At 37.3% G+C, this 24,155-nt stretch overlaps 1 protein-coding gene across 24 annotated transcripts in view; it reads left to right on the forward strand.

Annotated features, from left to right (window-relative positions):
* Window positions 1-24,155, forward strand: part of BCAS3 (BCAS3 microtubule associated cell migration factor) — a 712,862-nt gene that overhangs the window by 369,665 nt on the left and 319,042 nt on the right. For all 24 annotated transcript variants that reach the window (XR_013406305.1, XR_013406308.1, XR_013406307.1 and 21 more), the window contains 2 exons: window positions 19,384-19,484; window positions 22,471-22,667. Coding sequence is in view for 19 of the 24 variants with exons in the window: in XM_077970813.1 (XP_077826939.1) it covers window positions 19,384-19,484; window positions 22,471-22,667 (298 nt within the window). In the remaining 5 variants the exon portion in view is untranslated. The remainder of the gene's footprint in view (window positions 1-19,383; window positions 19,485-22,470; window positions 22,668-24,155) is intronic.

The raw sequence follows: 24,155 nt of genomic DNA on the forward strand, positions 1-24,155 counted from the left end.
AGATATAGTGAATGGAGAGAGTCATCGTCTTTCGAAAGTGTTTGCCAAATCTGCTCAGGATGACTCTGAAGGTTATCTGTGACATGCTCAAAACCTGTCTTCTTCTAGCCCTCTGTTCTGCCCAAACTGGTAGTGACCAGGTTGGAAAAGGATTTGACTCTTCTTGGTCACTGCAGTCCAGATTTCTTTTGTGAACCACCTGCCAGAAAGTTCTGCGTATCTACTTGTTCTATCTCCAGCTCCCAGAGTATAGACAGACTTGGGAAGAGATGGAGATAGAATTTGATTAGTGGCCGAAATAAAGATGGAAAGTAAGAAAACTGTCATGTCCAGAGCTTTACATGGTGTCAACTGAAGGACAGCCTTCCACGAGTTGGAGTCTTGACCACCAGTGACGAACTGTGTGGCCTTAGCACAGTGCCCATGTTACATACAGATAGAAGTCAGTAACTTACTTGAAATATGTTGGGACAGGAAAAATAAAAGACTGAGAAACACTTAGTTTGCAAGTCATATGAAGAAACGTTAAGAGGCAAATTAAAATTTTAACTTACACTTTATTTTAATTAAAGTGTTTAAAACAAATTTGTAAAGTATAAAAATTCTTTTATAGAGTATTTTTTAAAGTTGAAGATGCAGGGTTTGTATTAACAAAGCCCTATTCCCCTTAGAACTTACTGATGTTGTATTTATTGTTATATATACTGGCTTGTTTATTTTATTAAAAATACATGAGCTACACAGATATTTGAAGAAACTCAGTTTAGTACAATGAATTAGCTGCCACCCTGTCCAGGAGACCCAGGGGTTTTATTATAACGAAATGGTTTTCCTGTTAGCTGATGTGCTACTGCGTGCTCTCGGACATTGGGACACAGAGGTGTTATCTCCATAACAATACCCATTGCATCCATGCACAGATTTTTTTCTCTCCAGTTATGGAAAACCTCATAGTTGTTAGAACTCTCTCCATGACAAGAATTAATATATTAACTGGATTATGGCACTGTTTGACAAATTGCTTACTAAATACATCAAAATTGATTGGACCTTCTTTATTTGAATTGACAAATGACTGCATTAGGAGAAGGAGGGAAATCCATTAATTACAGCTGCTCTTGACCATAGGAAATGTAATCATATAAATATGGATTTTGTTAAAACAAAAATGTCTTCTTTATGGTAGTGTTGTTTATATGTATATCTACAGCTCTTTGCCATTGATAGAAGGCATGTGCTTACCTACCATCTTTTAAATAATAAAAAATTGATTTCTGTGGTGTTGAAAAGTGTGTTCTACCCTCTCCTGACTAGATAATAATTTTTTAAATATTCCAGAAAATATCAGGGAAACCCTGTAGCTCAGCCTTTCTGCTCAGTTTTCAATTGCAACTCTGTTTGTCCATCTTGTACTTCTATGTTCATTGATTTCCCAGATAACCTTACAGATTTGTGACTGCTCCAGTGTAAGTTTATATATGACAGGGCTTTTACTTAGGAAACAGGAAATCCAGACACTGATGGTTTTGACTTCCTTCACATTGTTACTTTGAGTGAGTCATTGCCTTCTACGCCTCAGGTTTCTCATCTTTATAATTAAGGGTGTGAAAATCTTTTTCAACTTTCAGATTTGGGGAGATCCCTGCCCTAGAATCTCATAACTTGTCCAGAAACTCATGAAAATTCAGACCCAAGACATGTTAAAACAGAAGGAAACAAGCAGCTAGGATACCCGAAGTCAAGGTCTTTGTCTTGTTACTTTTTTTTTTTTTTTTCACATTTTGTGTAGCGACAGGATTTTCTAATAGTTTGCAAATAATTCCTGGTTATAAAATAGTAGAAACAAAGCAGCCTGTGCTATTCTTTATGGAAAATGTGTGTTTCATAAACATTTTTAAGCGATCTTTTTGAATTATTCCTTATTTCTAGGAATACCTAGAAATCCCTTCTTTCTCCAAATTAATGTATATATAATTTTAGTTTTTCTATATGCTTTAATACTTTGTTTTAAATTATAGTCTTGTGTCTAGCGTAGCTGCTTTTTTTATATTGAAGCCTCTTTCAGCTGCTGATTATGAAGCTAACATATTTAATATTGTTTTTGTTTCTGGAGTTCTGACTGTTCCATTTATCAAAAGTTTTAATTTTGCTTTGATAGTGTATAAGCTCTTATCATTACTGAGTTTCTCTTTCTTTGAAAACATTTTTCTTTCTTGATTTTTCTTATTGAAGGTAACCAACCCAGTAACCGAGGCATAAGGGAGGTGGGTGAGTGCCACAGATTGTCTCTCTGCAGCTTCAGTCTCTTCTTCCCCTTATTGTTGTCATAGGACAGCAGACTTTTGGCCATGTGAGTCTGTGGAACTTGGCAGAGAGACCAGAAACACTGTATTGCCTTCATTGCCTTTATACAATCAGTTTCTTGTCTTTTGTACTGTGCTTTCTTCATATTTTATGACTTCGTGAAGAACATCTGTAACCACCCTATATGATGTGAAATCTGGTCAAAGCTGAGATTTGGGGATTTTTTTGAGGATCATGTTTTTTTCTTTTCTTGGTCACTTGGCTGACTTCTGTGCTCTTTTCTAGATGCTAGCACATCATCCGTGGTTGCATCATGTACACCTTTAAATATGAAACCAACAAACCAGTATTTTCTAAGATGAAATATTTTAATCAGAGGTATTATGGTGTATGTAAAGTAGCACTTTGATTGTTTCTCTCACTGCATGTGAAGCTTCCTTCGATGTCTGTAACCTCTGTTGTGACTTCTGGTTAAACTAATTTTTCCTCATTGATCACAGTATAGGTATCTCTGATCAGGATACATAGATGTTTATTATGATTATAGAAAAGATTATGTTAAGTTAAGCAGACATTGAATAGAGAGACAACAGACTCTCAATCAATGATATAATTGATGTTTGGGGATAAAAATCTCTTACATGTTTTATATTGTAAATATAATTTAAAATAATGAACTTAGTAGGTAATGAAGTGATAAATTGAGGTGAGGTGATTTTGCTTAAGGTGAAGAATGTGATCTTTAGAGTCTGCAGTCCTGAATTTGAACTCTATCTCTGCTACTTGCTTGCTCTCTGGACAACTTTAGGCAGATAACCTCCCCGAACTTTCTTCTCTCCGTCTTTTTTTTTTTTTTTTTTTTTGAGGCAGAGTCTCGCTCTATCGCCCAGGCTAGAGTGCAGTGGCATGATCTCGGCTCATTGCAAGCTCCACCTCCCGGGTTCACACCATTCTCCTGCCTCAGCCTCCTGAGTAGCTGGGACTACAGGCGCCCGCCACCACGCCCAGCTAATTTTTTGTATTTTTAGTAGAGATGGAGTTTCACCGTGTTAGTCAGGATGCTCTCAATCTCCTGACCTCGTGATCTGCCCGTCCCGGCCTCCCAAAGTGCTGGGATTACAGGTGTGAGCCACCGCGCCCGGCCTCTCCCTGTCTTTAAAATGGGTGTTAATAATACCTACCTTACAGGATCATTGTTAGATAATATGAGATAATTGATCCAAAAAACCTTACCCAATAGCTTGGAGAGAAGAAAGAAACTCACTAACAATAGCTGGTGGTTGTAACTAGTTGTGTGAGAATGAATATCCTTCTTCTCCCGTGAGGTCTTCCTTGCTTCTCGTGATTCCACCTACTTTATGACAGAGACCTCCAGGTGGCACAGGTGAACATACTTTGTTGTAAAGAGAAAGCATTTGTATTATATCTCCTCTGATCTTCAGTGGTCAGCTGGACAAGTATGGCTCTGATATTGGGTGCATTTTCGAAGCTATATAAAAAATTTTACTGGCTGGGCATGGTGGCTCATGGCAGTAATCCCAGCACTTTGGGAAGCCGAGGTGGGCAGATCACTTGAGTCCAGGACTTCTAGACCAGCCTGGCCAACAAGATGAAACCCCGTCTCTACTAAAAACACAAAAATTAGCCGGGCGTAGTGGTGCACACCTGTGGTCCCAGTTACTTGAGAAGGCTGAGGCAGGAGAATCTCTTGAACCTGGGAGGTGGAGGTTGTAGTGAGCTGAGATCATGCCACTGCACTCCTGCCTGGGTGACAGAGCAAGACTCTATCTCCAAAAATAAATAAATAAATAAATAAAAATTAAAGAAAGAATGCTTATTCAGCAGTTCTAATTTATTAATGCAAATTGAAGTTTTCTATTAGACCTGTTTTGTTTGAGCATCTTCCTTCCCTTAGTAATTTATAGAGAGTGAGATTTTTCTTGGCATCCTGTATATCTTGAAAGGCTGTACTCTGGAAGTTCCTTTTGACAGTTGTGTTAAGACCCTGACACTTTTCCCTAAAAAGGTTAGACTCTTCATATTAAAACTTCTGAAATGCTGGCAAAATATTTGATTTTCTGAGATTATCATTGCAATCAGTGTTCACTATTGCAGTGATTGAGGAGGATAAGGGGACTTTTATTTTTTATTCCATGTTCTTTGAAGTTTGCAATTAGCATATGTTCATGTAATATTAGTAGTCCATTTTCCAAAAAAAAAAAATATTTAGGAAGGAAGGAAAAAATGAATGGGAAAGAGAGAAAGTGAAAATGAAAGAAAGAAGGGAATGAGGAAGGAAGAAAATGCAGGGGAAAAGGACTACCTCACTTTGTTATACAAGATGAAAATAAAATGGTATACAGTAATGAAAGTAAACCAGACCTAAATTTTTTTTTTATTATTTTTTATTTTTATTTTTATTTTTTTTGAGACAGAGTCTTGCTCTGTTGCCCAGGCTGGAGTGCAGTGGCTCTATCTCGGCTCACTGCAAGCTCTGCCTCCCAGGTTCACGCCGTTCTCCTGCCTCAGCCTCCTGACTAGCTGGGACTACAGACACCCGCCACCACGCCTGGCTAATTTTTTGTTGTTGTTGTTTTTGGTAGAGACAGGGTTTCACCGTGTTAGCCAGGATGGTCTCAATCTCTTGACTTAGTGATCCGCCTGCCTTGGCCTCCCAAAAGTGCTGGGATTACAGGCGTGAACCACCACACCTGGCTACCAGACCTAAATGTATTAACATGGATGACCCATATAGTGTTACGTGAAAAAGTTTACAATGATTTTTTAAATTGTCACTCACTGAATGATCCTGAATGCTTCATGTATTCCATACCCTAGCCAAGAAGAGTCAAGATGACTGTCAGTCTGCAGGTCAAGAAATGGTTGTTCAATCTTTTGAAACATTCATAAAATAGTTTTTTAAAAAATTATTAGAGAAACGTTAGACGTATACAGTACACAGTTAGTTGTATAAGGAATCTACCAATTACCAAGTTTCAACAATTTACAACATCATTCTGCCATAAAGTATCCTAAGAAAGACTTTTTTTTTTTTTTTTTTTTTTTTTGGAGACGGAGTCTCACTCTGTCGCCCAGCCCAAGAAAGACTTTTTAAAGATCACAACTCTCCACCATTACATAAAACGAGTGAGGCAGGGTGGTGATTTGTGGAGATCTCTGTTTAGTAGTGTGATATTGTGGAGCAGAAGAGGAAGATCAAGCCTGGAAAATGCTCTCACTTTTGGAAAGTTAAAGAAAACCCTGCATGGCCGGGCGCGGTGGCTCACGCCTGTAATCCCAGCACTTTGGGAGGCCGAGGTGGGCGGATCACAAGGTCAGGAGATCGAGACCACGGTGAAACCCCGTCTCTATTAAAAATACAAAAAATTATCCGGGAGCGGTGGCGGGCGCCTGTAGTCCCAGCTACTCGGGAGGCTGAGGCAGGAGAATGGCGTGAACCCAGGAGGCGGAGCTTGCAGTGAGTCGAGATTGCGCCACTGCACTCTAGCCTGGGGCACAGAGCGAGACTCTGTCTCGAAAAAAAAAAAAAAGAAAAGAAAACCCTGCAGTAGTTGTGGGCTTGTGTTCTCTATCTCATGCTTTCCCCTGTCCTCTCGGTTTTGAGAATTTTCTGATTAATTTAGAGATAAAATATGGAAAACATCATGAATGCTTAATGATCATTTAAAAAGATTTTAGATTATGTTCCTAACTATAGGGTGAAAATGTTTGGTGCCTTCCAGGTCTAAAAGCTTTTATCTCTCCATGCCAAGACAACTTTGCCTCTTTTGCTTAGGCAAGAGAAAATCTGTATGTAATTCTTCTTGCTGCATAATGATATGGATCTTTGTAGTATGTAACTAAATAATAAATAAATGAGACATGAAAGAAACTGCATTAACTCTTTGCAAAAAAAATATTTTTGCCATTTTTACATTTACAAGCATCACCCCCCAACCCCACTTGCTTTTTTTGTCAGGGCTTAGTGTAGATGCTAGACCAAATACTACATTAGAGTCTTTACTCTTCAACTATGCCATTGTAGATGGAATCAAGAACAGTAAGCTTTCAATCACTGTCCTATTGCCTATATGTACAAATTGGTACATTGATTACTACACACAATTTAATGACCAAAAATAGTGATTATTTACCTTTACAACATCAATTTACAGTAGGTTCCATATATGCTGTACTCATCCTAGTATCTTATAGAGTATATTTTAGTGTGTTCCTTGAATTTGGAATGGAGAATTGATTATTCCTGAAAGAAATGCATCTAACATTCAGGTTTGGCTGTGAGAATACAGTTGCTACTGTTGAAGCAATACAACTCATAATTCTACGCAGAATTTAGCTTAGGATGCCTTCAGCAAATAATCAGTTTTCTGAACAAAAAAACAACATGTTTGAGCAGTTGATAAAGCTGGTCCTATGTTTGATATTTGTATGTGTAAATACAGAGATAATGATAAACGGATATGGAGACATTATGCATAAGCAAGTTAGAAGTAGCACACCCCCTTTAAAAAGTTACTGAACCTAAAAATAGGAAGAAAAACACATGGCCCACTATGCAATAAGGTCAACTTTTATTTTGTTTATCATTTTCCAATTTCTGTTGATATATATCTGATTTGCTTGTTTGCATATATTGACTATGGTGTACTGCACTATCAATTGTATTGTTCTTATTCCACAACTTTTAATTAAATATGAATTTTTATACAACTACATGATATACACAGTTTAAAAGGTAACAAGAAATATCCAGTGGAAAATAAATCCTCCGTATACCCCCGTCAACCTCATCGCCTTCCAGGAGGCACTTACTATTAGTAATGTATTGTATTCTCTACTCCTGTAAAGGTGAACTTTAATAAGAATGCTTTTATTGTTAGATCTGAGTCTGGCCAGATTATATAACCCGTGATAAGACAACAGTTGTTATTCATAAGCTGTAAGCAAAGTATTATATAGTTATGATACAATTGTTTAAAATAGTGTGGACTGACTTTTCCAGCTATCCTACTGTTGGTGATTTAATGTACACATAGTGCAGCTGTACTGTCCAATGAGTTGCACTGATATGAATTCTAGTAGAACACTGAAGTATTGTGTGCGTCTTTCCAGGTAAATATGAGGGGACTTCAAAAAGTTTGTGGAAAAAGGGAATTAGAAGATAAAAATTAAAAATATAAACTTTATTTCTCAAGATAAGCCCCATCAAGTTAAAGATACTTTTGTAAGCAATGACACTAGCCATTTAGTCCATCCTAAAAAACTGAAGGTCCTGAGAATTTAATTATGTCAATACTGTCTTTTTTACATTAACTAAAGAAAAATGATGCCCTTTAATGATTTTTTTTTAAGATTAGAAGCAAAAAGAAGTCTGAAGGAGCCAGATGAGGACTGTGAGGTAGATGCCTAATGATTTCCCATCGAAACTCTCACAGAATTGCCCTTGTTTGCTAGGAGGAATGAGCAAGAGTATTGTTGTGGTGGAGAGAACTCTCTGATGAAGCCTTCCTGGGCATTTTTCCACCAAAGCTTTGGCTGATTTTCTCAAAGATTCTCATAATTAACAGATGTTATTATTTTCTTTGGCCCTCCAGAAAGTCAACAAACAAACTGCCTCAAGCATCCTAAAAAACTGTTGCCATGACCTTTGCTCTTGCCCACTTTTGCTTTGACTGCACCACTTCCGCCTTTCGGTAGCCATTGCTTTGATTGTGCTTCGTCTCTTGGATCATACTGTAACAGTGAAGCTGTGGTTTATTTCCTGTTAGTTTTTTTTTTTTTTTTGAGACAGAGTCTTGCTCTGTCACCCAGGCTGGAATGCAGTGGCACGATCTCTGCTCACTGCAGCCTCCGCCTCCCGGGTTCAAGCGATTCTCATGCCTCAGCCTCCCAGGTAGCTGGGACTACCGGCGCCTGCCACCACGCTGGCTAATTTTTTATGTTTTTAGTAGAAATGGAGTTTCACCATGTTGGCCAGGATGGTCTCGATCTCTTGACCTCGTGATCTGCCGCCTTGGTCTCCCAAAGTGCTGGAATTATAGGCGTGAGCCACCATACTCGGCCTCCTGTTACAGTTCTTTGAAGAAATGCTTCAGAATCTTGTTCCCACTTGATTAAAATTTCCATTGAAAGCTTTCCTGTAGTTTGCAGCTGATCTGGGTGCAATGCTTCAGGCACCCGTTAAGTGAAAAGTTTGCTCACCTTTAATTTTTCAACCAGAATTGGGGAAGTGGAACCAATTGCGATGTCTTTGGCACTGGCTGTAGTTTCTGCTGTTGGTCATTGGTCTCTTCGATGAAGGCACAAAGAAAATGAATTTTTTCCTATCAAATTGATATGGATGGCCTGGCCACTGAGGACTTCATCTTCAGTACCATCTTATCCCTTCTTAAAACGAACTATCCATTTGTAAACTGCTGATTTCTCTGGGGCATTGTCTCCATAAACTTTTGGTAAAGAATCAGTAATTTCACCATTCTTCTACCCAAGCTTGACTGTAAGTTTGACATTTGTTCTTACTTCAGTTTTCCATGAACTTTTTGAAGACCCCTCATAAACTCCACCTTGTCCTTAAAATGGTTTGACCTTGCAAATGTTTTGAGAGAATTGTTATAGTCTATTCACTTCTTAGAAGTATATTAGGCCGGGCGCGGTGGCTCAAGCCTGTAATCCCAGCACTTTGGGAGGCCGAGGCGGGCGGATCACAAGGTCAGGAGATCGAGACCACAGTGAAACCCCGTCTTTACTAAAAATACAAAAAATTAGCCGGGCGCGGTGGCGGGCGCCTGTAGTCCCAGCTACTCAGGAGGCTGAGGCAGGAGAATGGCGGGAACCCGGGAGGCGGAGCTTGTAGTGAGCCGAGATCGCGCCACTGCACTCCAGCCTGGGCAACAGCGTGAGACTCCGTCTCAAAAAAAAAAAAAAAAAAAAAAGAAGTATATTAGAGGCTGGGTGTCATGGTATACACCTGTAGTTGCAGCTCCTCAGGAGGCTGAGAGAGGAGGATCACTTGAGGCCCAGGAATTCTAGGCTGTAGCGCAGTATGATTATCATGCCTGTGAATAGCCACTGCATGCCAACTTGGTCAGCATAGCGATACCTATCTCTTGAAAAAAAAAAAAAAAGTATACTTGCACAGTTTGAAATTTTTCCTTAGTAGAGTAGCTGATCTGGCTGATAGCATGAACCCATTATGCTTTATTCTTTCTCTCCATTTTATGAGATATTTAGGGCCACTAAGAAGTAAAACTAAATTGTGAGCCCAGCCAGACTACCTCCAGGTGTAATTTGTCCAGATGCTGAATGTCAAGCGACCTTTTGGTAGCAGGAACAATAAATGAAAGCTCCTTAGTTTATCTTCTGTTGTAATATTATGATACTGTGGGGGTACAGAAAAGGAGATGGGGGGAAACGATGTACCCAGAGTTGTCAGTTTTTCAGTGAAATCTATTAGCTTATAGACAGAGAAGATACATACTTTTTCTAATTATATATTGTCTGTGACTGTTCTTCTGGGAATGTGGAATAAAAAGAAAGTGAAACCAGAGATGTACAATACTGACTGTTAGAAAACTTTAATAATTAATGAGAGAACATCTATGGTACTACAGGGTCAGGGTGCAAGGAAGATCATTGATCCGTATAATATATAACGTAGATACAGCTTGTTTCCCTTTATGTATTATTGTTGCATTGGTATAGACGGCGGCTAATCAACAGAACAACCAGTGATATTCTGTGGAATTGCTTTACTGCTCTGTGTATTAGATTTAGTGAATTCCTCTACATTTAAATTGTCACACTTATAAATCAGTGTGAATTTAATACTACCCATTTTCAAGTAGTTGTGTGTGTTATTTTTAATCTGAGAGGGTTCTCCCTTTTTTTAGTCATTTAAAAAGTCACACTTTAATTTTTCCCACTTTGATATGTATGCAATGATAACTTGAGTCAGTAAATCTCCAATTACTACAATTTAAATATGTTTGTTGGATATTATAATTCCTCCTCTGTGAATTGCTTGTTCATTGGGAACTGCCTTTGTTCATTTTGCTTTTGGATTATTTGTCTTCTGAACCTTTGTTTTAAAATGGCAAATTTTAGTTTCTGTACTAAGAGACTACATTCCCAAGCAGAATTTCATCCGTATGAGTGCTTTCTGATCAGAAACAGAGTTTGGTAAAGAGCCCTTGCTTATTGTGTGGCTGCTATATAAATGCTGTTTTTAATAAGCACCAAAAATATATTGAGGTTTGTCCTTGGGAGAGAGTTTATCACTGTTGGCCTTTGGGTGAACTTTGAGCCTGAGCTGTTTCATTCAAGGCAGCATGATGTCATTTAACTGCAGATTTCTCTGTTGCTAGAAAAAGGAATGTTGTTCCTCTAAATAACCTAAATGACTGAAAAATGCTGGCACAACATTATTCATCTCTCAGGTCGCCACTAAAAACTTTAACATGGTGAGGGTTTCATTGTTTGCGGAGGAAGGGTGGGGATATGGTAAAGAGTAGGAGAAAACAGAAACTGTGTCTGGTCCTGAATCTGAAGAATTCCACTGTCCATATAAAAGTCTGCTGCCAGTAGGACCCAGTAAACTCACTTGTCCAGATGAGAGCTTTTGGGTCCATCTTTGATTTTTCACTTATAAATCAGAATGTGAATTTTAAATTTATAATTAAACTTACAAATGCATTTAATCTTCATTTATAGATCAGAGTGTGAATTTTTGAATTAAAAGACTCTATATTTCTATTTCTATATATTCAGCCTATTATCATATTTTAAGTGTCCAACAAAATCTTAAACCAGGTAACTATATGATTATCTCACATATAAAGCTAGGTACCATTAGCATCAGCATTTTTATCCTCAATTTGAGAAGCAGATTTCTCTGATAGTGATAGCATCGCAATTAATGTTAAGGAGTAGAACAGCTTCTTATCTGCTAGAGTTGGGAGGCTGGAGTTTACAAACAGTGGTACCTGTAGTTGATCAGCTATGTCCTCTAAAGCTTCCAGAGCTACAGCTAAGATAATTTATTACTGGAAATTCAAGAAATATAGGAAAGGGTAGAACAAGAACAGAATAAAACCAAACCAAATAGACTTTTCCTTCATTACTTTCGTAAATAAGTACTGCTCGATGTTCGGTATTATGCTTTGTGCTTGTTTAGATAAAGAGGATGCTTACAAGCTGTGTGTAGTCTTTTCACTTTTACAAGCATTGACAGTTGTTTTTCATTGCTTTAAATGAAATAGTACTGGATACAGATATTTTTATTTTTATTCTTTCTTTGTAAAAAAATATTTACATCTTATAAACTTCATTTTTAGAAGGTCTGGTATTTTTTCCTGAGTATGTAAAACCATGTCAAATACAATGAGAGTTATTAATTACCTGCTCTAATGTACAGTATATTTAATATGTTAATGATAAAGATCTGACCTTTTGTATTCTAAGTAGAAGACTAGATTAGTTGCAGATGAACTTTTTTGATATCTAGCTGTTTCTTTGGGAATATTTTAGAAAGAATTTGATTCCATAAAATTGAGTTTATCTTCTCATTCTTTTGGGGGAAAAATTGAAATGTTAGGTTTAAATTTTTCTAGGAATGGTAATAACTCATTCTCGGAATCTTGGTTCAAATTCACCTATCCTAACCTATATTAAGTAGTGTTAAAGAACTAGATATTTGAAGAAACTTAATGATGTCAACTTAGATGTCTGTTAATATAATGCTTATACCTTTAATCTTGCAATTATTATTTGCATACTGTAATACTTTGTACCTATAGTTTAGCAGTATGTAAAGCAATACTTTTAACTTCCTCTAACTGATAAATACCATATTTTCTGTGGGTAATTTTTAAAACTTCTTTATACATTGATTCTTGTATTAAGTTGCAGAGGGCATCTAAAAATTCAAAAATAGAACTCTTCCAAGATTTTGATTTGAAAAGTTGTATGTATTATTAATTGACTTTTTGGAATATCATGAATTTTATTATATAGGATTCAGACCTAAGGACGTTATTAAGGGGCCATTAATTTTTCTTTTCATAACTTTATTTATGTTGTTTTGCGGACTTGTCAGTACTTTTGGTTTAGATTAACAGGACTGATTTTCAAAAGTCAGCCGTAAAGCAGATTGGCTTTTGTTTGCTTTACACATACTCACATATGAAAATATATAAATAGGCTGGGCATGGTGGCTCACACCTGTAATTCCAGCATTTTGGGAGGCTGAGGTGGGCAGATCATGAGGTCAAAAGATCAAGACCATCCTGGCCAACGTGGTGGAACCCTGTCTCTACTGAAAATACAAAAATTAGCTGGGCGTGGTGGTATGCACCTGTAATCCCAGCTACTTGGGAGGCTGAGGCAGGAGAATCACTTGAACCCGGGAGGCGGAGGCTGCAGTGAGCAGAGATCACGCTGCTATATACCACCAGCCTGGTGACAGAGCAAGACTCCATCTCAAAAAATATATATATATATGTGTGTGTGTGTGTAGACACACACACACAAAATACACAGAAGCCCATATATTCCTATAAGAAAAATACCGTTAGTGATTTTCTTTAAGCTCTTATTTACTTACTGTAAACATGATTTGCTTATAAACACTAAAAACAGACAGGCTCACAGTTACCTCATAATGATCTACTCAACCTGCCCTTGCTTCTTGATCTATATTTAGCAAATGCCTGTGTCTAGTAGAGGCAGTACTTTTGAAGTTGTACTCTCTAAAGTAAATTGATAGTATTTCCTTTTCAGTTTGGCAGATAAGGTGTGTTTGAAAATTACTGTACTAAGAACATGGCAAGATTTATATCCTTGTACCAAGTTCATTAATTATCTAAGGACAGTTGGTAAATATAAAGATACTAAACATTTTTCTTTAGGGTAGCTATTTTGTATCTTGGTCCATTGAACTTGGATTTGCAAGATATGTAACTTTATTTTTCTTTAAATAAACTCTATTAGGTTTTTTTAGTACCTCCATTTGAAGAAAGGTGGAAAAATTAATCTCAATCAATTATACCGCCTCCAAAGTTACATCTAAATTCTCTAGGGCTTACAGGGTATAAAAGTATGAGGTAAGGGATTTGGGGACATTTTGCCCTAATTGCCACCACTGACATGTCCCATTTCCCCACCAGATCATTCGTCATTGGTTCATATAGGTCTCTGCAGCATCCATTGTTGTTTCTCATCCAGCTCCTGTCAGTTCTCTGGACTATGTCTGTATTATTCTTGTACATGTATGAAACATTATTCTCCTCCAAGCTATGGGGAACATGATAAGGTTGTCACAGACCTGGCTGTACAGACACACTATGTGCACACCGTTTCTACTCTTGTACCATGTGGGATCTCTTGCCACTTCCCTTAACTCTGCCCAAGAATGAAGACGTAAGTTTTCACAGTCATTGATCCCTAAAACTTTTTCTGGGATTCTGTTGTTTCCCACTCCTCTTTGTGACTGTCTTTTTTCCCCTTTCTGTCTCTGCCAATCTTGCTCCAATCTCAGGGTATCATTCCTAGTGTTTGAGTGGGTAGAAGCATGGAAACTTTGCTCTTATCATACTTTCCTTTTATCACGGTTGTAAATTCTTTTTTCCATATGAACTGGTATGTCATTCCTTCCCAAGGCAGTAAACATAGAATGTTCTTCCTACCTGGATTGGGAGAAAATTTTTAACATAAATAAATGCAAGTGGTGAAATAAAAGGGATAGACTTTGGCAGAGGAGCAAAAGAGAGGATAATTCTATTTAAAGAAAAAGCCAAAGAAGCATTAAGTAAAGCCAAAGACACAAATAATGGTAACCCACAATTAAAAAACCAAAGAAGTGACTTGGGAAATAGTAGAAGGAGAGATGAAAAAGAAGCATTGAAAAAAATCATGCAAGATCAACAAGAATCCCCAAATAAATGGAAGTCGAAGGTTGCAGATTTACAGGAAAAGGAAAGAGTAATAAAGCTGCCCAGCCTGGGTTTGCGAAAGGGAAAGTACAGTTTCAGGGCAGGTAAACTGAATTTGGTAGTGATGATGAATGTGATGGAGAATGGTGCAGCTGAGCCAGTGAAAAGAACAAAAGAAGAAACAGAGAAGAACCTGCACCACAAGGACAGAAAACAGAAAATGGTGCCAGAGACTGGTAGTTTAGTGCACAGATTTTAAAATTCATTTTAATTAGGTTTTAAGCTGCTTTTGTTTTGGGACTTTTAAAACAAAAACCAAATTAGACCTACTATTCAGTGTCCACCTGCAAGAAAGCAAAACTTTCAGGCCAGATGTGGTGGCTCATGCCTGTAATCTCAGCACTTTGGGAGGCTGAGGCGGGTGGATCACTTGAGGTTAGGAGTTCAAGACCAGCCTGGCCAACATGGCAAAACCCCGTCTCTACTCAAAATACAAAAATTAGCCGGGCATGGTGGCGCACACCTGTAATTCCAGCTACTCGGGAGGCTGAGGTGGGAGGATCACTTGAACACAAGGTGGAGGTTGCAGTGAGCCGAGATCATGCCACTGCACTACAGCGTGGGTGACAGAGTGAGACCCTGTGTCAAAAAAAAAAAAAGAAAGGAAACTTTTTTGTTGTTGTTGAACTTGTCTTTTTTGTTATTCACATGAGAATTTTTTTGAATGTATAGTTCTATTTGTGTAATTTCAGATCATTCAATATCAAAAGGAACATTCTTCCACGAAATTACCTTTGTAGTATGAGAATGTGTTAGTACAAACTAAGAAAATTTATGCTATATGAAAAGAGCAAAAACTTAGTTTATTTTTATCTTTTTGTGCCCAAAGCATTTGAGAACGAATTTTAAACTAGAATATTGGCTATTGACTATGAGCCCTTCCCACAGATCATTTATCCTGTCTCCTAGGCTGGCCTTCTGTATTTACACAGGCAGCCTGGTAACATTAGAAAGAATTACTTGTCACAAAGCTTTTCAGTACTATATGTAGACTGACTAAAATCAAGAGACTTACTGATTTCTTTGTCCAAAAGTTTTGTGATGCTGGCAGGTCATATCTGTAAAACAAAAGCCACCTAAGGTCATTTCCAAACACTCAACCACCTTTGACTAAAACAACAACAACTACAACAAAAACTAAGAAAAGTGTTAAATACTGGTAAGCTGAACATTTTAGATCTGTCACTTTAACTTATGCACGTACTGGCTTGATATGTCCCCCAACATCAGCCATGGCAAACAGAGCTTGGCTTTTCTGCTATCATGGCCATTTATACTGAAATTCGAGGTTATAGTGAAGAGTTTAGAAGGATAACAAGTGGACAAAAAGTAAATCCTATGAAAATGATAGTACCTTTCTATTTTAAATTTTCTAATAATTTATAGCTAACAATCTCATAATAACCATGTTTATTTCAGAATTTTCTTGTCTAGATTTTAGAAATGGTAATAAGTAGCTAATTATTTTCCTCCTAAGCTCTCAAATGAAAACCAGTTTTTCATATTTTTCCTTTTAAAGAATAATGTAGATTCTCCAAACTTTTACTACTGATCTATTTTAGAGGAATGGCAGTGAGTATACTCCTGTATAACACAGCTCTGAAATTCTAATGTGTAATGAAATTACCTAGGGATCTTGTTGAAATACAGATTGTCATTCAGTAGGGCTGGGTGGGTGGAGCCTGAAATTATTTATTTCTAACAAGCTGTGCCAGGGAAGTCAATGTTGATGGTCTGAGGACCACATTTGGATGAAGCAGGTTCTGGCTCGGTATACTGTTGGGACTGTTCTAAGGTATTCCATGCTACATATTGTAATTCCTAAAACCGTGTAGAGAATCCAATACTGAATATAATAGGAAGACCAACAGATTTTAATAAATATATTACATTACCAATTATGAACAGAAATATATCTAGTTGTATGTTTAACACCACAGTGCCAAGTAATGATTAATTTATTGTGAAAAAATATGTTCCCTTATTGCACTCTTCTTTCAGACTTTTCAAAATTATTTGGATTATAGTTAGCTTCTAGTTTTAAGCTTCTCCTGTTTTGATGTTTGTGCTTCTACCCAATTTGGTAATAAAAATGTATCAAACATGGAAAAGATGGTGGGGCCAAGGAAGGATATTTATTTAATGTTGAAAAATATTATCCCACCAGATTTATTTTTTTATATTGCCCATCTTCTGATGGCTTCCAAGCATGCTTAATTAGAAAACTATTTTTAGTGAAAAGAGGGGATGGAAATTCTTACAATCTCTTTAGGATTTTGGGATGCATATTTATGATACTATTTCTAGATGTATATTTGGAATCTTTATTACTTACCTTGGAAAGTTAATGAGGGCAGAGAGGATCTTTCTCCCTTCTCACTGTGGAAAATTCCAAACATGTACAAAACTAGAAAATAATAGTATAATGAGCCTCCATGTACCTATGAGTCAGCTATGACAATGATCAACTAATGACCAATCTTGTTTTCATCTGTAATTCTACTTCCCACCTCTATCCCTGCCACTGGGTTATTTTGAAGCTAATCCCAGACGTTATAATACATTATCCCTATTTTGTTGATGGATAAACAAGTGTCCAGCCATTCTAGTGCCATTGCTTACTTAGTACAGAATCCCAAACTCCAACCACCCAGTAAATACTTATTGAGTGCTTATTCTGTGACATGTACTAGTCTAGGCTCAGCAAATATAAAACACAACATAAACTTTTGGAGAAATTCACGTTAGGTACCAGCTAGTTACGTAAGGTGTGGTTGCTCACTTCTACTTAAAAATTTCCAATTGCTTTCCATCATATTACTCGAGCTTTATTACTAAAAGAAAAAAGAAAAAGAAAAAGAAAAGAAAGGAAAAGCCCACAGTAATCTGCTGGTCCTACCTCCTTTGCCTTACTGACTCATCTTGCACTCACAGCATGGCTTACCCCACCCAACCACAGTGGCTTCCTAACTGTTACTGATTCCCTTTATTTCTCAAAATCTTTGTACTTAACATTCCCTTTGTCACACCTTTCCTTCAGATATTTGTATAACATATTACCTCACCTCTTTAAAATCTTCTCTGCCCTCATCTGCTTTCCAGCCTCTACATATTTGTCCATATTCACATTTTTCACTAGTATTTAAGGGGTGGGAATTTCAAGGATCCTCTTGTTCTCTTCTGTAGTAAGAATTAATACAGAATTTAGTGGTGTGAAGATAACCTTTTGAAAACATTACTTATCAGCCTTTCAATGTGTATCAATTATTTCCAAAAGAATGCTGAAATAATAGATATTGTGGTATTCTTTTCTTCTTGATATCATTTGTCATCACAAGAATGTAGGTGTATGCTTTTGTGATCATTTGTGTTTTGTACAAATGCCACCATGCCTGTTGGCTGTAAAACTATGATTTTGAAGAACTAGCAGCTAAAAGTTTTGACTACTGCAGATCTTACACTTTAATACTATGTATGCCTCTGTTGAGTAATTCACTGAATTAGCATTTCTCCTCTTGCAGCAAGTTAAGATAAGCTTTTTGTGAGTCTGTGTCTTTTAAAATCTTGCCCTAGGTTATGCTTTGTCTACTTTATTTGTATCTGTTTCACTAAGATACAGTTTTTCAAAATACTACCTTGTTCTAGCAAGAACTCAATGAGTTTGGCATTCTCTTTCACTGCTTGGGTAAGTGTATAACTCTGGGAATACATATTAAGAAATTTGTATATTTACATCCTCTGATTTCATATGGAGGAATCTAACTCAAGGAACTTTTTGTGTGTTGATGTGTATATATAAATGTCTCTGGGTGGTGGAAATTATGAAGGTTGTTTTCAGCTTGTCATTCTTCTCTATTTCTTCTACACTTCTTTAATGATCATCTCTTACTTTCTTACTTTTCTTCCTACTTACCTCCCCTGTTTTTCTCTATTCCTCCCAGTACTTCATTGCTTGATTTCTCTGGGTATTAAAATGGTAGGCCAGGCGTGGTAGTTCATGCCTATAATCCCAGCACTCTGAGAGCCAAAGCCAGAGGATCACTTGAGGCCAGGAGTTTGACACCAGCCTGGTCAACATTGTGAGATCCTGTCTCTACAAAAAAGAAAATTTTGGACAGGCATGGTAGCTCACGCCTGTAGTCTCAGCTACTTATTAGACTAAGGTGAGAAGATGGTTTGAGCCCAGAAGTTTGAGGTTACAGTGAGCTATGATCATGCCACTGCACTCCAGCCTGGGTGACATAGCAAGATCCTATCTCTTAAGAAAAAAAAAAAAAAAGAGATTAAATAAAATCATGTATGAGGTTGGGGGGTTATATGGGAAATATCTGTATCTTTAGCTCTACTTTGCTGTGAACCTAAAAGTGCTGTTAAAAAAAAAAAAGAAAAGAAAAGAAAAAAAGAAAAAAATACCTTTAGCGATATAGAGACAGAGTGGGTGAGTCGTAGCTTCCAAAGAAGAGACTAAGATTTTGAGGAGATAATGTCTGGTTCATATTAGGAACTCAGTAAATGTTTTTGAATCATTGTATTGTTTTACTAAGCAAATGTTCCTATTTGAGTGAAAAAGTAGGCTGTTTATAATTCGACTATGTCATACCACTTAAGAATCATGAAAACTACCCAGGTATCTAAGAAAGATGATGTATTTCTCTGGATAAATGATTTTTTTCAGGACTGAAAGCATTTTTTCAATTAAATGTGCATTTTTTATGCCTAGCATTTATATGAAGCTACTAAATAAACTCTTTTAAAGAATCCTAATATCATCCCCCAATGAACAGATTTGTCGCTGCTCTTCAGTGTACTTTTGCTATTAGCATGTAATTAGTTGTTTATTTCTTTTATTGCAAGAAGATGTCATTACTAAATTCCTGTAGATATTTTTTAAAGTATCTTATTCCTAAGAACTTCATTCTTACTTTTTCAATAATTGTTTGAATTGCCTCTGTGCTTTAAAGTATTATATTTTATCTTATAGATTACCATAGTATCCAAAATGGTTGTGCCCATGTCTGTTTTTCCACTGCATGGAATAAAGTGGTTTAAATCTATTTTCTTTCTCCTTTAGTGGTTCCCCCTGGAAGTCCTGGACCCATTACTCGACATGGGTCTTATGACAGTTTAGCTTCTGACCATAGTGGACAGGAAGATGAAGAATGGCTTTCCCAGGTAAAACTCTGAAATATTGAGAGTATTAAAGTAAAATAAAACAAATTTACTGTTTTTATTCTTTTTCTTAGAGGTAAATGGGGAGAATTGGTAACTCTTTGTTGGATTGTCAAGAATTAGTTGTCTTTCCATATTACAAATTACTCCACAAATACTGCTGCAGGTGTACATATACATATTATATATACATTATACATATTTGTGTGTGTATGTGTGTGTATATATGTTAGCTTCCATACACATGGCATAAAATCTATGTATTTTTCACACAATCCAATCCATTTAAAGCCTAAGGGCCTTGAAAGTAATTAATTAATTTTTGAGGCAGAGTCTTGCTCTGTCACCCAGGCTGGAGTACAGTGACATGACCTTGGCTCACTGCAACCTCTACTTCCTGGTTTCAAGTGATTTTCGTGCCTCAGCTTCTTGAGTAGCTGGGATTACAGGCATGTGCCACCCTGCCTGGCTAGTTTTTGTATTTTTAGTAGAGACAAGGTTTCGCCATGTTGGCCAGGTTGGTCTTGAACTCCTGACTTCAAGTGATCCACCCATCTTGGCCTCCAAAAGTGCTGGGATTATAGACGTGAGCCACTGTGACCAGCTAGGACTTTGGAATTTAAATAGGCTCTTTGGAGCACATTTTCATCAGGTTTAAAATAAAAGTTGACCTTGATGAAACAGTGAAGCCACTCAACAATCTTTGGGATTTGTTTTGTGGAGCCAGCATTTTCCGAAGATTGAGTTCATACTTTCACTATTGGAAATATAACAGTCTACCCTACAGAAGTTCTGATGGTGCCCTCTGGGTTTCCTTTCCTAAGCCCATGTGATGCTGCTTTTAGTGGTCTCTAAACCAGCCCTACAACATTGCTGGGACTGCAGGCATGCATCACCATGCTGGCTAATTTGTTTGTTTGTTTGTTTGTTTGTTAATGTAGAGATAGGATCTCCCTCTGTTGCTTAGACTGATCTTGAACTCCGAGGCTCAAGCAATCCTCCTGTGTTGGCCTCCCAAAGTGCTGGGATTACAGGCAAGAGCCACCATGCCCAGTCTCCAACAGCTTCACTGACCATCCCTCCCCTTGCCAGGTGAAGCTGTCTTCATCTCAAGGGCTTTGAAATAAAAGATACTTGGGCAGATTTCAAAATGATGGGATTACAAATGACTTTGTTACAAATGCTGTTATGTCTTCCTCAAGTCTGACATCATTTTGTGAAGCTAATGACCTATCTCAGATTACCAATCTGGCAGCTTTTCATCGGACAGGTGCCTCAGAAAATGTGGAGGCCATTTGTAGTTTCATTTCTTTCTCAAGGAGTCTCAAGGAGGGTAGCCTGAAAACTAAAGTCTGGAAAATCAAAAGTAAAGTAAACTGGAAAATCAAACAGTGTCTAGGTAACATGTATTTATTTCATCACACCAAAAATATTCACAGGAAGTTTTTCAGTTCCTGGCATGTGGTGGTCCATCCTTTCTTAATGATAGGAAGATAAAGTAAACCCAAAATGCGTGTGTTTTTTCCAGAATCAAAATGTTGTCCAAGGAATGCTGGCAGAGAAACCACTGTCCTTCAACTTTTCAATTAGGAAAAGGGGTAATGTGTGCTGTCAGTGTGAAAGTATATACAATATGTTTGTCCGGCACACAGCAGGAGAGTGAATAGGAACATCTGGCCATCGCCTCGGTGAAATTGCACAGGCATCTGTTTACCTCTCGGCTCTGTGACACTGATGGTTTTGAGCTTAAAATACACAGAATGCTTTATCTGTGGCCTAATTTACATTGCTGAATACAACTACTTGAATCAGAAATCACTGTCCTCAATCTGAGCATTTTTCTCCCTGTGATTAGTGGGAATGTGAATATTGTTCCAAAGACCATGATGCTTCTGCCCTTTTGGACTCACAAACACAGGGCTACACTCTGTGAACCTTTTCAGTTATGTTTTGTTAAGAATTAATCACCAGAATCAGAGAAATGTGATTAAACATAAAAGAACTCAGGACAAAAATAAGGCACGTGGGAAGTCAATTACATTGACTTGCACAGGCGTGGATGTACCAATGACAAGACATTTAAACTAATTTGCATATTTAGTTTCTCATTCGAGTTGATTATTTGTTAAAAAAAAAAAATGTAATATGTATATTTTCAGGTTTTTCCAAGTGTTTTCTACCCACTTCTTTGACTTTATAATGTTTAATAAAATATTGGCAACATTCCCTACGCCCTCCATTGAGCATTAAATTCATAAAGCATTTTGGTATTTCTGTTTTGTAGCACATAAAATGCCTGTGTTGATATTTGTGGCAGTTGAGAAAACACACTAATTAATGGTATTTGGAAGACAAAAATCTAGTTTGAGAGAAAGTATAAAATAATTTTTTCATTTAAAAGTGGATTGGAGTAATATTAGGGCAGTATAGTAAATATTATAATATTTTATTGTGGAAAGAAAGTGGCTTTGGGCATTAAAATTATTTCAGACCTTTACTTTTCCTTGCATAGTTCAAGAACAACTTCACATTTGTCATAAGCTTGATCCTCAGTGAAGGAATTACTTTTAATCTGTGGATTAATAGGTGTAGTATTCAGTGCATGCCCACAACATGGTAAGTACTGTCTAGAGTGAACGAAAAGGTAGACCCTAGGGAGCTGACACTAGTTATACGAGGCAAGAAACTGATCCTTTTACTTTCATGTGATTTTTGTGTTGTATATGTGTGTGAGGTGCGCTTGTGTGTCTGTGTATGTATATGTACACAGTGTATTTTTTGGTTTTGTTGATGAAAAGCAGTAGAGGGATATTTTGAATGTCTGCAGCTGTGACTATCATCACCTTTTAATTATGGGTGCCCTATCCCTTTCCCACTTTAACATGGGCTTCTTGAAGAATGCGGGTGTTGAGAGGAAGAATGGGGGATTGTGAAGTCTCTCAAATCAGGATCACAAACCATTTAAATCATCATTGCTACTCTGTTCCAGGTTGAAATTGTAACACACACTGGACCCCACAGACGTCTGTGGATGGGTCCACAGTTCCAGTTCAAAACCATCCATCCCTCAGGCCAAACCACAGTCATCTCATCCAGTTCATCTGTGTTGCAGTCTCATGGTCCGAGTGACACGCCGCAGCCTCTTTTGGATTTTGATACAGATGATCTTGATCTCAACAGTCTCAGGTAGGAAATGAGAACTAGGGAGTGATTTGAATGAAAGGATTAATATGTTCATGTGGAATGAGCATCATATGTAATATTTAGGTTTCCCTTTTGAGGGGACTACATGTACTGTTGCATGTAATTCACTGTCATTACTTGGGATTGTATGTAGGGTCTCATGTGGGATCACATTACATGCAATAAATACTTGTTTTTCAGATTATATTCTCCCTAAACCTAATACTCACTGCACTTTTCAAGCAATTCCACCTTTTGATGCTTTGCTTATATTTCTAACTACTTGAATCTGATTATGTATTCTTTTCCTGATCTTTCTGAAGTTGGCACCACCTTTCAATTAAATTTCATCTGTGATTTTAATCTAATCCTGTATCTCTCTTCTTTTAGATTATATAAAGTTTTTGGATGGAAAAACGTTGGTATACATTCAGCTATAGTTTATCATTTATATTTTTATAATACATGTTCTCTCATCCTTATTTTTAGGAATCCTAGTACAGGTGTACAAATTATACTTTTTATTATTAGCTTATTTTTTTATTGCAACTCAGACAGTTTTGACTTGCAGTCTCAAGTTTGCTTAGCAGTTTGTTATACCAAGACTTGACACATTAGGGTGCAACAGATAATGAAGGACTCAGTGTAATGTAATATAATCTCCCTTTTCTTGTCTTCTCTTTAAAACAAACAACCCCATCACAAAGTGGGCAAAGAATATGAACAAACACTTCTCAAAAGAAGACATTCATACAGCCAACGGACACATGAAAAAATGCTCATCATCACTCGCCATCAGAGAAATGCAAATCAAAACCACAGTGAGATACCATCTCACACCAGTTAGAATGACAATCATTAAAAAATCAGGAAACAACAGGTGCTGGAAAGGATGTGGAGAAATAGGAACACTTTTACACTGTTGGTGGGACTGTAAACTAGTTCAACCATTGTGAAAAACAGTGTGGCGATTCCTCAAGGATCTAGAACTAGAAATACCATTTGACTCAGCCATCCTATTACTGGGGATATACCCAAAGGATTATAAATCAGGCTGCTGCAAAGACACATGCACACATATGTTTATTGCGGCCCTATTCACAATAGCAAAGACGTGGAATCAACCCAAATGTCCATCAGTGACAGACTGGATTAAGAAAACGTGGCACATATACACCATGGAATACTATGCAGCCATACAAAAGGATGAGTTCATGTCCTTTGTAGGGACATGGATGCAAATGGAAACCATCGTTCTTAGCAAACTATCGCAAGAACAGAAAACCAAACACCGCATGTTCTCACTCATAGGTGGGAATTAATCAATGAGATCACTTGGACACAGGAAGGGGGATATCACACACCAGGGCCTATTGTGGGTTGGGGGAAGGGGGGAGGGATAGCATTAGGAGATATACCTAATGTAAATGACAAGTTAATGGGTGCAGCACACCAACATGGCACATGTATACATATGTAACAAACCTGCAC

Source organism: Macaca mulatta, chromosome 16, assembly GCF_049350105.2.
Source record: "Macaca mulatta isolate MMU2019108-1 chromosome 16, T2T-MMU8v2.0, whole genome shotgun sequence".
Classification (NCBI taxonomy): domain Eukaryota; kingdom Metazoa; phylum Chordata; class Mammalia; order Primates; family Cercopithecidae; genus Macaca; species Macaca mulatta.